The sequence below is a fragment of the Myotis myotis genome, unplaced genomic scaffold, assembly GCF_014108235.1.
Source record: "Myotis myotis isolate mMyoMyo1 unplaced genomic scaffold, mMyoMyo1.p scaffold_m19_p_1, whole genome shotgun sequence".
NCBI lineage: Eukaryota > Metazoa > Chordata > Mammalia > Chiroptera > Vespertilionidae > Myotis > Myotis myotis.
Genome location: NW_023416313.1, coordinates 171,941,809 through 171,955,641, shown reverse-complemented (window position 1 = coordinate 171,955,641; position 13,833 = coordinate 171,941,809). Strand labels below are relative to the sequence as shown.

Sequence of the window (13,833 nt, the reverse complement as noted above, 5' to 3'; positions counted from 1 at the left end):
TCATTAGATTTCTTGAGGATCTCACTACATTTATCGGCGGCTTCTAGACAGTTCTTAAGAGACCTTAAAAGTGTGGTTCTGAACTCTATATCTTCCATTGACAATTTTGTCCTGTTTCTTTGTCTCCGCATTTTGTTATGCTTCCTTGGTGCACCACCTCATTCAGTTTTTTTTAAGTTTGGGGTCTGTTGGGTTATTTGCGATACAGTGACAATGAGTCATTTTTGTGCATGGCTGCTTTCCAGAGACATAAAAATAAAAAAGTGACACAAACTGATAAATCTGCTGATAAGAGGATGCCTTACTCCCTGGAATGTTTTCACATTTAAGTAGCCTGAGAAGCTTGAGTCACTGAGAGCTCCTCCTGCACCACCACAGAACAGATGGTTGGGTCTCTCTGGACATGGATGAAAACAAACGTAATAACTACGGATTGATTTTCTGTGAACTCTGTCAGGCAATCTCATCTGTAATTTGCCTTCAGCTAAATTCTCAGCATTCAGTGAACTTGTCTGTTTCTAACCTTTTATATATTTTGGCTTTTGCTTTAATTTACTTTCTTAAGGTCCTTTTGTAAATTAAAAAAAACAGCAAAGCCAAATACATATCATTTTTAGGTAATGTGCCTCACTACGCCCTCCATCTGCCTAGTTGGTTCAGAGCTGACTCTGTATGTGTTTGGTACTTGACTAGGAAAACATATTAATGAGGAGTTAGTGCTAATGTATTTTTGTATATTGATTTGACTTAGTCTTACGGTCCGGGTTTCTCACTTTAAGAATATTTTTATAAAAACCTTTATGCATCGTCTTTTAGTGATGCCTAAATCTTGCAGAAGTGCTACTGTAAATTTGCCATCATTAATTGGCAAGTGAAATGTGATGTTAGTGTGACAGTCTGTAGACCTGAAAGAGAACATGTAAATTAAAAACTGTAATTTATGCATAAATTGTAAATAATCAACAATAATAAAACATAGTAGTTTGTAACTATTAAGGCTTTTATTAGGGGTGTGTTAAAAGTATACGTAACCAGATATTGGGACAAAAAGAAGTAAAGAAGCTTTCTTAAGTCATAAACATTTTCAGCAGTGAGTTAGAGTTAAAATCTCATACTCAGTTCTTAAAGATATTTGAGAAGCAAACATTAAAGAACTTTATTGTGTGCAAAGTTGTGATTATAGGCCAAATTTGGTACATTTGCCTGTATCTCCTATGAAATTAGAGTTCCTTTCCTTGCAATATTCCAGGAAGTCATCTGCTTCCAAGATGGCACAGAATGGAACTCAACCATTATCCCGAACCAGTGCCTCACTAGCCGGTGGAAATGAAGTAGGAAAGAACCTGGAAGGGGCTGTAGAAAATGAAGACTCCTTAATACCAATGAAGATGCCCACCAGCTTCATTGATGCAAAGGTACTGCAAGCTAGGGAACCGATGTGCTGCGTGCGTAATCCTTCCCTCCATTCATCTTCTCTTTATGTGTAAAATTTACTTAGCAAAAAATTGCATGTCAAATGTATTACACCAATACTCCACTTAATGAAATGTGAAGCAGTTTTACCCAGATCCTTCCTTACACCAAATATTTGGAGAGAAGAACATAGGGATGCATAAAAGAATTAAAGATGAAAGAGATGTAGAAAAAAAGAGAAGGTAGCATAAATTCAATTAGATGGGATTATATGAAGCTAAGATGTCTTCAATAAGGACACCATGATCATTAATCTCTATTTACGATAAATTGAATTGCCTTGTATTTACTGGGTGGACAATTTTTTACTAATTGTGTACTTAGGTTGGTAGAATGTCATTGGGGGATGTTACTTTATGTCCTTTCCACTATCTGTAATAATAGTACAGTGATAAGCATTATGAATAGCAACTGAAATTATTTTTAGTCGCATTGCAACATTAAATAGTGTATAGTGTACATTATTATAATAGCTCTCATAGCCAATGTGCTATAAACCAGGTGTCAGTAAACTACAGCTAAGCCCAGGCCAGTCCATGGCCTGTTGTTTTGTTTGTTTGTTGTAATCCTCACCCTAGGACACTTTCCCATTGATATTTAGAGAGTGGAAGGGTGGGGGAGAAACAGAGAGAAAGAGAGAAACATTGATGCGAAGGCAACCAATCAATGTGTCTCTCTCACATCGATGTTTCTCTCCTCTCTCTCTTCTCTCCCCCTTCCCCTCTTTTAAGGATAAACCTAATATCTTTTTGATCACTAACAACTACTCTGAATTTGTTGTATGCTGCTATGTAAAAGAAGAAATAGTAATATCTGTGATCGTTTTCTCTTAACATTTAAAAATTTGGGGCATTACTTGTGATAAACTGAAATATATAATACTTTATTTTCCCCTTTATTTATCCAGGGAGGAACTGACCTGATAATTAATAGCTATGGTCCTATAATTAAAAACAACTCTAAGAAAAAATGGCGTTTTTTCCAAGGTTCTAAGAAGATAAAAGTTGAGCAGGTAACCCACCTAAATGAGAAAAATCTTTGGCAACCCATGGTGTATGAAATGGTAGTTAAAAAGAGAGGAAAATGTAAATGAATGCTTTCGTTTTCACGTTCTTTCTGTGTGTCCTTTTATTAATTTGGGGCACGACTCCATGGAAAAGTCGTGGGGAGTGATCACTGAAATGACAGTTGGAATAGTAATTAGAACTGTGGTTTCCAGTGGGGAGTGGAGGGCAGTGGAGAAAGGGATGGGGCAGGCGTTTGCATCCAAATCACTGAGGACGCCTTTGACACTTCACTTACCCCAGTAATTCTGATGTGCCCCCCTGTCCTCAGTGGGGAGCCGCCGACCTAGACAGTCCCTTCATGATGATGACCTTTCACCCAGGTATTCCAACAGTTTGCTATCTCAGAATAGATAGAATATGTAACAACGGACTTACTATTTTCCAGGAGCATTCCATCATCACTGATGGTGTTTTATGTATTTTTGCCTAGCCTCAAAGAAGATTTACTCAATCGGTCTGCTTTTACCAGCCAGGCACAACTGTGTTAATTAGTGATGAAGACTCCCCCAGCTCCCCAGGTCAGACAACCAGCTTCTCAAGACCATTTGGTGTTGCAGCCGATACTGAACATTCAGCCAATAGTGAAGGCAGCCACGAGACCGGGGATTCTGGAAGGTTCTCTCACGAGTCCAATGATGAGATACACCTGTCTTCGGTTATAAGTACCACACCCCTGACCTCTGATTCCCTCGCTGGCAATGATTCAGGTGGGAATCTCTCCACAAGGAAGTGTCCAGACCCTGCAGTGGCATCAGATGCTGAGCAAACTACCTCTTCAGTTCTGCAGCCACCATCTGCCGTGCTAAGCTTTGATAAAAATGATTTCCCAATCTAGGCAGCCAAGTTCAGGTATTCTCACCTTTAATTCTGTTCGAAGGACAATGAACAGGGAGCCAAAGCCTTTTGTGAAAATCTTGATGTCTTATTGGGTATTTCAGCTTTTTTTTTGAATGTGTTTTCTTTTGTTTTTAAACTCGCGTATTTTGAATGTTTCATTGTCAGCAATGTGAAAAGACAGTCAAGATATTTGACTGGATTATAAAAATATATCACTGGAGCAAAGGGAAGACTTTTGAAAGCCCCTTTGCTAGCTATCTACCTCAGTTTGCCAGATGGCAGACTTAGAAGACAACCTTGTTACCTCATTTGTTGTGCTAGTTTATCTCAGCTACATAACCAATGATACTTCCTAGTAGCATTTTGTTTTCATTGCTGTATGTGTATGTAATGTGTGTGATCGAAGGAGTCATATAGGTAGATGAGTAAGAATGTTTATCTGAAGCTCTGATTTAAAAAAAAACAAAACTGGCATCTGCATGATCTTTATAATTTAACACCTCTCACTGTCAAACTGTGAAACCACTGAGAAGAGAAAAAGTGGGACTGTTGATTTTAGTGAGTGACCAAGACAAAAAGGTGCTTCTCTTGAGAATAGAACTATTTGGTAGCTTCTAGAGAAGACTATTGCTTCAAGGGCCTTTATGCTTCAGACATTAGTCTGAGTGCTTTACCTGCTGTATCCCAACCCTCAGCCTGCCTAGAGCTGTGCCTTTTCTACCTCCCCCTTTGCCTGACAGTTGGCCAAAGGCTGAACTGTCTAGTTTGCAAAGCATCCTCAACATTTCCAGACTTAATAGCAAAACTCCATGCAGAAAACAGATTTTTAAAGAGAATGGGTAGGGTTTTATTTTGCTTTAAGAAATTTCATAAAATGTTAAAAATGAAGATAAATGCAACAATAGACAGTAAAGTGAACGTGAGGTTATCGTGGTAACAGTGCCTTCCATTATGTATTATGAAAGTCTTCGCCTTATATCTTTTTAATATTCATGAGGTTGTTCAGGACAAGAGTACAGAAAGTTGCCTTAAGACTGTCTTGGGTTTCATCAGGAACTATTTTGATGTACAGTATCTTATCAGAGCATTTTGGCTTGTTATCCTGCAGGTTTTATTTAGGGATAAGTATTCAGAGCTCTCCGCCTTACTTGTCTTTGCATGAATTCTTAAGAGAATTTGGTACTTTTTATGTAATCTTCCTTCAGTGTCAATGCTGTGAATGAGGAATGCTAACTTCGGGCGTGAGTTAATCCTCTTGCTGGTTTGAAATCAGCAAAACTGTTTACTCAGCCACATAGAATAGGCCTTCTCTCAGTCATGAGATAGTTACCTACTAGGTGCCATCAGTGGGAAAGGATACAGTGGTGTGTGGAGAGGGGCCCATATCCCTTTAAAAGTATTTTTTCAAATCATCTGGAACTGACTTTTGAGCCTCACTTTAGAAGGAATCTTGATGCGTTTCCCCTTGAAACCTTTGGTTTGTAAAGGGGGAATTATATTAAATAATGTTCTAAAAATCAAAATAATATTACTGGGTAATAGCCCACCTCTAGCATCTCCCATCCCAATATCTGATGATGCACATTTTTAAATTGTTTTTTCTCTAGTTTTGTGCCAAACTGGATGTGTTCAGAAGCAGACCAACATTAAGTGCCAGCAGCCACTTCTGAACTAAATTCAAAGTCCCCATTTAGCTTTCTAAGTATGGGCTTTATGACAAAACAACAACAACAAAAGCAGAGCTTTAGGTGAACACTCTGAGGCAAGGAAAGATGCTGCTCCTGCCTGTGTAGCTCCTGTTTTATACTACCTCCTTTTAAAGTTATTCTAGTGTTATTTTTTTTCCTGTACTCAGGGAACATTTTGTTGCTTTTGAGCTGCCTCATGGAAGCATGGGCAAATTGACAGGGTATGGTGCTTTTTGGTTCGTAAGTAGAAGTATGTGGGGCCTCCTTTTCTCAGTATCTAATATTAAAGAGTACAATGAGTTCGTGCTACTTTTTAAAACTTTCATTAAAAGATAAACAAAACCTAAAGCTGAAACATCATTCATCATGGTTATGGAAGATGTGTCTAGGGCTGTATGAATTTGAATCATTTTAAAAACCTAGAAAGATGCTGAAGTCGAGGAAAGTACTTTGTTTTGTTTTTTTTTATTAATAGGCCCATAGATATTGTAGATCCTTTAGGCTATAACTATTTGCTAATTATTTACCAGTACATTTCTTAGTTTGTCACCTTTTCATTTTGGTTCTATACAATTTTTTTTTCACAATAATCCTGTTACCAAAGAATTTTCAGTATAGAGTGAAATTTTAACTATAATTTCCCCCACAGATTGAATTAACTAGAAACATCTATAGTTAATGAAGCTTACACAAGTAGTTACTAACCCAAAATAAAGGGTTTACATTGATTGTTGTAGTTAAATAGACTAGTAAATTTAACTACCTTATTGTTACCAGAGCATTTAAAATAAGTTCTTTACCAGTTGAAAGTTCCAAAGAATTTCAAGTGTAGTTTTTTTTTTTCCTTCAGCAAGTAAATCTTCAACTATACAGTATTAAAGTATTTTTAAATTGTTGAAACTACTTGTTGGAGAGAAAAAAAATCTTTTCACCAAAGAGAAATATTTTGGTCTCATTGAATAAGATAGTGTACTGCAAAGACTTGTTTTTACTTGGCCAAAGCTAGCTTCTTTGAAGCCTTAAGTATGAAATTGTAACTAATATGTGAAGGTTCTCACTTATCTCTCATAGTGGTGTTACCTCATGGTATTTCACTCCAAAGGGGCTAATATGCAAATGGTAACTATTTTCATTTCCAACGACTTATTTGCCGTAAGTACTGATTGATGCATGTCATTTTTATGCCAAATATTACAAGATACTGCTCATCAGTATTTTCATACCAAAGACCATTAAAATATATAGATTAGCCTGTAAGTAAGTAAAGATGAGCAGATTTGAAATAAATTTATTTAGAGGCTGATAGGGAATCTAGCTTTAGTAGCAAAATATATCAAAGGGCTAAGTTTACATAATTAAAAGCAATACTGTTATATTGGTATTTATCAGTGTTTTTATTCAAGTACTTTTTATCAGCAAAAAATTTTTTTTAAAAAACCAAAGATATTTAAAGGTAATCCCACAGACAGGCAAATTTAGTTGTACATTAAAACTGTTGTTTCTTGTTTTATGTCAAACAAACCTCTCTCTCCAGAACCCAGGTCTGTATACAAATGGCAAACACATAGGAACTTTCCATTAAATCTGCTGATTCAGCCACAGGATGTTTTTGCCAAATGGTGTGATGTTTTCCTAAGCACCTTGAGTGTGAGATGTCAACAGAACCGCAGCAGGCTTCCCCACTGCAGACATTATGGTGGCAGCCCCTGAACTAGCATGTACAGTCTTCCTCCTGAGTAAAGCATTCCCTAGTGAATTCAGAAGGCTTAGGGCAGTCCCGTAATGGTAGAGACGTCCTCCTCTCTGGAGAGCACTGGGACATAATAGGCAAACAAATCACATCACTGTTTTAGTGGAATACCCTTTGATTGATGTGCTCTTTAAAGTTGTCCATAAACTGAAATAGTTTAATTACATCCAGGGAGCCCTGTTTTTCAAATTCTAGTGGAACCTTGGGTGAAACAACAATCTTTTTTATGAAATCTGAAGTTTTATATTCTGATTGGCCTAAATGTAAGGATACAGCTTTACCCACTAAGTGGCTTTAAAAAGTCAGCTTTAGCACACCAGGGAAATTAGATCCTCAGTGAAATGTCTTCTGTTTGCCTTTGCTTCCAACAAGAGCAGTGCCAACACTGGGAACAATGACAGTGATTTGCATTCGTTTGTCTTGGCCTTGTTGAGGACTTCTGCCAGAAACTTGCTCATGTTGACTGCTCAGGATCATTGTTCAGGTCCATATGAAGACACCTTTGGAAACAATTCACACCAAAAGTAGAATTGAAAGCTTTTTTTTTTCCTCAGAAAAATGTGAGAATATCCAGATGTGGCTCCACTTCAGCAGTGTCTGCAGAGATTTACGTTTGTATTTAATTGAATGTAAATTTTGAATACTGAATGTAAAAACAACGGCCCAACTGTTTTTGAAAGAGTCATGATCTTTCTGTCTCAACATGTATTTTGTAGACTGTTTCTGACAGTTTGCCACGGGTCTCTGGTCAAATGGCTTTGGCTTAATTAATGGAATAATTTTTGTGGGCTGTAGAGTAGAGGGTTCTGGAGATCACCCTCCACAACCAGTTGTCTGTGAGTTTCACTGATGTTTAGAAGAACATATACATGGAATTCTGTGTTTAATTGATTTATGCTCAGGATATAAGATCACAGGCTAATGCAATGTGTATGTTTACAGGCTTTCCTCTTCTCGGGCCTTTGCAAGTGTTTAAGATTAACATGACAGTCTTACATTTTTACCTAACAGATACTGGAAGTTTACCTGACAGATATTGTATTTTTTTTCCTTATTGCTGCTACAACAAATTACCACAAACTTAGTGGCCTTAAAACAACACACATTTATTTTCTAACTGGGACAGAATCAAGGTCTGTTTCCTTGCCTTTTCTAGCTTTCAGAAGCGGTGGACCCCTCCCTCCATCCTCAGAGCCAGCAAGGTAGCATCTCTCTGAACCTGCTTTCATTATCATCTCTCTTTTCTGACCCCAACCGGGAAAGGCTCTTCAATTTTCAGGACTCATGTGATTAGATTGAGCCCACCTGGGTAATCCAGGGCGATCTCCTCATCTCAAAATCCTTAATTTCATCACATCTCCAGGTAACATGTTCAGAGTCCAGGGATTTGAGCATGGACTTCTGGAGGTGGCCATTATTTTCCCTTCCACAGGTACATTACTCCTATGGAATTCTGATTCCCGTAAAAGGTCTATAGTACCGCAGAAATGAGAAGTCTGAAGTCATGTGCCCCTTGGACATCTTCAGAATTTTAAAACTATGAAAACCTTGTCTTGTAACCCATCAAATGTATATGTTAAACTTTCTCTCTAAATCACTTTTTAAACTTCTTGAATATTTGCTTCATAAAGTAGCACCTCAGTTCTGTGAGTTTAACAGAAAGTTTCCTAAATGTTTGGCTCTTAGAGTTGAACTTTCTCCTTTTCTCTTCCTAGGGACTTTCATAGGGCCTCTGAGTAGATAAACAGGACCATGCTCAATCAAGTTCATTCTTCATTTTCTTTTAAAAGCATATTAGCAACAGGAAACCTTTCTTCCTTTTAAATTGAGTTTATTTCTTCAGTTTCACCAGCCCCTGACTATTTGGTTTTCAGTTTGGTAACTCCTCAATTTTCCATCCATTTCAGCAAGTGCCTCCACTTACCTTCTCAACATGAATAATGTGCTGCATCCAGCACGGGCAGGTTCGGTGAGCCTGAGGCGGGGTGGTGAACGATTAAAGAAGCCAGGCAAGAGAATACAGCTGGGGCTCGGTGGGACGCTGCTTCTCTGGTGGAGAGACAGCGCTACAGCCTGCAAGATGAGTCTTTATTTAATAGTCAGAGCACACAAAGCAAATCAAGGGTAGTGGTCAACATGTTTACAATGTTCTTGTGAGTTTCACCTCATTTTAGCAGCACTTGCTGCACCTCCCGAAGCCCATTAGCTACCTAGGAAGGAGCAAGGAAGGACTATAACAGTGATGGCAAACCTATGACAGGCGTGTCAGAGGTGACATGCGAACTCATTTTTTGGTTGATTTTTCTTCGTTAAATGGCATTTAAATATATAAAATAAATATCAAAAATATAAGTCTTTGTTTTACTATGGTTGCAAATATCAAAAAATTTCTACATGTGACACGGCACCAGAGTTAAGTTAAGGTTTTTCAAAATGCTGACACGCTGAGCTCAAAAGGTTCACCATCACTGGACTATAAGGTCAAGCTTAATTGTGATAAGAAGGCTCTGTCCTCCAAGCTGGGACTTGTTTGTGGCCCTGCCACAGGTCAGTCCGAGGCTTAACCCTATAGCTGCTCCCTACAGAATAACTCCTAGGAAATTTTATCGTTTTTGTCATCTTGTTTGATTCCAATTGTCCCTTTTCCTAAAAAATTTCGATTCCATAACTCTAATTTATCTTAATTCCTAGGTCATTTCAAGTCCAGTCTTTTTGTTTTGAAGGCTAGTTTCTAATTCCACTTTAATTTTCATCATTTCTTCAGCAAAAGAGATGAAGCTATCTCCATCATGGGGTAACAACCATTATAATATTCTGAGGAAGGATAAGAACGCTGGTCATTTTTCAGCTGCATCTAACTCTAGCCTCTAGAAATGGATCATACCATTTACTGAGCATATGCAGCATGCTTTATCCCTCTAAACTGCTATGTTCTGCAAGTGGCTTAGTCGAGATAGAAATCCAAGTTGGTCCAACTCCCAGATTTATAGGTTTCTACTATGATGCATTTTCTCAACTAAGAAACCATATTTCATTACCCAGGCTCATAGCGCCTTCCAGTGTATCAACACCACCTGTCCACATAGTAATAGCCAACCAACTGAGAGAAGTCTGTCTTAATTACATCCATTTATTCACAGGAAGAATTTAGGAGGCTGAGGTGTAACTCACCCTTGTCATCTCCTCACCTCCTACTTTCCTCCTTTGAAATCTTCAATTTCTGCCCTGGGTGGTGTGGCTCAGTTGGTTGGAGTGTCGTTCCACACACGCAGGGAAAGTTTGCTGACTTGATTCCAGGTCAGAGCACATGCTCAGGTTTCGGGCTCCCTCTCCCTTCCTCTCTCTCTGAAAACCAACTTTAAAAAATATTTAAGAAAAACAAACACAAAAAACGTTCAATTTCTCTTAGCCAAAATTGTGTCTGCGAACTGATGCTGTGCCTAGAGTTGCATGAACAATAAGGTTGACATGGTTTCTGGAGTCCTTATCTATTCAAGCATTTCTTTATTAGACTACGTGTTCAGAAGCCTTTGCAATTTTTCTTTAGTCCCCTGTATCCAAGTAGGAATTTATTAATTGGAAAAAGTATGTAACCAGTCATCCTTCCTTGCTAGATCTGAAGCAATAGTTTTTATATGAGAGCAACATAATTAATTATTCATACTGATTTAGGAGGGAGCAAAGTGGAGGGAGAAGCCTATGGTAGAACAAGCATAAGGTGAGTCAGTGGAGCACCTAAATTCTAATCCTTGACAATTTGGAGACTTGTTTGGTAGGGAAGTTCTTAACCTATTTCTGTTCCTCTTATATTCATGAAATGAGGATAATTTGTTGTGCAGAATGAAGAATAGTACTTTGAAAACTTAGAAAGAAAATTCGAGTGTAAGTAATTATAATCTGAAAGTCATCCCTCTGAGACTGTGAAACATAACTGATTTTTTCCTTTACACTTCAGCCTGTCCGATTACATTTTGCCTCTGCTAAAATTTAAAATGTTTGCATTTCCCGTATATGAACCCAAAAAAACTAACAGAAGAAAGTGGTTGGTAAAAGACATAGAATGGGATTTAAACACTTATCTGTAATGTAAGAAAATTTACAAGAGGAAACGGGAATTTACAGTACTTTTGAGATTTCTGAACATGAAATCATTTTACACCAAGTTAAATCTTTCATTTTTAAAATATCTTGGCTTTTAAAGATTTAAAGACCCAGATATCCCCAGAGGGGTAGATTGTTGAGGAGAAAGTGCATTTTTAGGATTCTTTTCTAACAGATCTACTTTTTTATGGTTATGGAACATTTTAACATTTCTTTAAACTCCTTGGAATAAGTTTTATGTAGGGCAACACCTACTGGCACCTATTCTCGTTTTCTCAAGGCTACCTTTAAGGGTTAATGAGAGGAATTTTATAATTATCTTTTTTTAAAGAAAGGAAATACTTTTCATTCTTCTTGCATCATCTAGTATATCCCCACCCCACCCAATGTCACTGTTAATGCATGAGATTCTGAACACATTTACAGATTTATTCATTTATATCTTGTAATGATATTAGACACAGTTCTAACTTATAGACTTTATCTTTAAAAATTTGTTATAGAAGTTTATTTTCTATGGAACTGCCTTTAGAAACAACAACAAAAATATTTTTTAAATTTACCTAAAATAATCTCCTTCCTGTTGCTACATTTTTTGTTTATCTATTTTGTTTGCAAATGAGGGATAATAATTAGCAGCTTGAGCCTGATACAGGTATTTGCAAAGCCTGAAAACACACACATTGCCTTAGCCTGTCAGTAGAAGACGTATATTAAGTTTGTCTGTTTTGTTGTTGTTGGACAAAATTTCATGTTTGTGTATGCGTGATTCTATTTTTTTCAAAGATGTGAATTAAATGAAAGTGTGGGAGTCAGTTATATTATTTCATATTATGGGTGATCTGGATCCTTTCACTCTTTATACAATATTCTTGTAAGGGCAGCATTTGCAGACTTGCTAATGGACTCTAGAGCTGAACTATTTTAATTTTATACTTGACTCAGGGGATCAGCTTTGTGAACTCCATTGCAGGAAGAAAGCTCATGTTTGCCTTGATTTTGAATGTACCTTTTTAATGTCTTCTTAAAACATATTTTGTTTAATAATGTGGGTTTGTTTTCTTTTTCTAGCATCATAGTAAATATTGCCTAGTATTTTCCCCTTCCCTAGGGTAGTGTGTATACTATCCTACAGGTCATGCCAAAAATGAATAAAAATTTAAATGCCAAAATGTTTATGAAACTGCTGTCTAAATACTGATTGATTGCACAGTTTAAATAAAAATTTCCTTAGTTAAAAAAGAAAAATCCATGTTTTTCTTTTACTCTTTAGTTTTCTTTGGGGGAATGGAGAATGAAAAATTTCAATGTACAGAATAGTGGCTTTTATATCCTAGGATGAGATGATTTATAATTTTATAGGGCCCACTCCAAGCAGCAGGAATGGAGCCTATTTAAGGTAAGAATTGTTTTCATCTGGCATTTACTGAATAGCAGCAAGAAAATAACAATTTTCCTATTCCAGTAGATGGTTGCTTACTTCAGGACCTAAACAGTAGGCAGCATAAAAACTATGGACTCATCCATAGACATAGTCCTAATTCAGGTAAGAATTTTTGTTTTTAGTATTATTTTTAAATGGTTAAGATAATATTTAAAAAATTAAAATAACAGATAAAATATGACCCAAACAAGCTTTTTTAAATAATTCTTAATTTAAAAAAAAAATTCACCCTAGCCAGGTATCTCAGTGGTTAGAGTGTCGGCCCATAGAACAAAGAATCTCAGGTTTGATTCCTGGTCAAGGGCACGTACCCCAGTTGCAGGCACAATCCCTTGCCCCAACTGGTTGAGGCACATATGGGAGGAAACCAATTAATGTGTCTTTCACATTGATGTTTCTCTCTCCCTGTCTCTCCCCTCCCTTCCACCCTCTAAAAATCAATGGAAAAGAAAATATCCTCAGGTGAGGATTAACAAACAAATGACAAAACAAACAAAAAAAACCCTCAATTTTGGGCATGAAAGGGAAACTGAAATTTTGAACAGTAACTACTTGAAATGACAAGGTGTGGACTATGGAGCATATAAAAGAAAGAATTGAAACATAAAAAAATAAACTACATATTTTTTAAAGAACAAGTATACTAAAAAAGTGAATAAAATTTCCAGAAATAAAAATATACAGCCATTGAATTTTTGAAAATCTGTTAAATCACATACAAATACACTAAAAAAAAAAGTTCTAAAACTAAAAGGTAGGTATAAGGAAATTATTCAGAGATCAACAGATAGAAATATATAAATAAAAGTAAATAGAGATTATTCAAAATACATCTGACAGCCATTCTAAAATGAAAGACTAAAGGGAATGAAGGATAAGCAATATTCAAAGAGAAAACGACTAAATTTATGAAATCCTCAGATTCAGAAAGCAGGAACCTCAATATAGAAAAACACAAATACACTAAGACATTTTTAGTAAAACTGCAGAACATCAAAGACAAAGAGAACAACTAAAAGACAGGAAAAGAGATTATATAGATTGCACTAGGAAGATTGTTCAGTGACAACAAAGGAAGCAAGAAGATGATGGGATAACATTTTCAAAACATCACAAAGGAAAATTACAATATGGAGTTCTATACCTAGATAAACTATCATTTAAATGTTAGGGTTGAATAAACATAACTGTAGATAAAGATTGAAATAATTTACCACTCACACCCCAGCTAAATGAACAATAAAGGGTGTACTTTAAGAAGAAGTAAATATGGGTCACAAGGATGATAGGAGCAAGAAGCAATGATGAGCAAAAAATAAAGTCAAAAAGACAATGAGATACCATTCTATATCCACGAGGATGACTATAATAAAAAAGACAATAACAAATGTTGGCAAGGTTGTAGAGAAATTAGAACCCTTATACATTACTGCTGGAAATGTAAAATGGTGCAGCCACTGTGGAAAATTGTTT

The 13,833-nt window shown here is 36.6% G+C and overlaps 1 protein-coding gene across 1 annotated transcript in view; it reads left to right on the top strand.

Moving 5' to 3' along the window:
• PRTG (protogenin) overlaps positions 1-3,375 on the top strand; it is a 126,386-nt gene extending 123,011 nt beyond the window's left edge. Inside the window, exons 18-20 of the mRNA XM_036324824.1 lie at positions 1,250-1,415; positions 2,381-2,485; positions 2,971-3,375. Coding sequence (XP_036180717.1) covers positions 1,250-1,415; positions 2,381-2,485; positions 2,971-3,375 — 676 coding nt within the window. The remainder of the gene's footprint in view (positions 1-1,249; positions 1,416-2,380; positions 2,486-2,970) is intronic.
• The last annotated feature ends 10,458 nt before the right edge of the window (positions 3,376-13,833 follow it).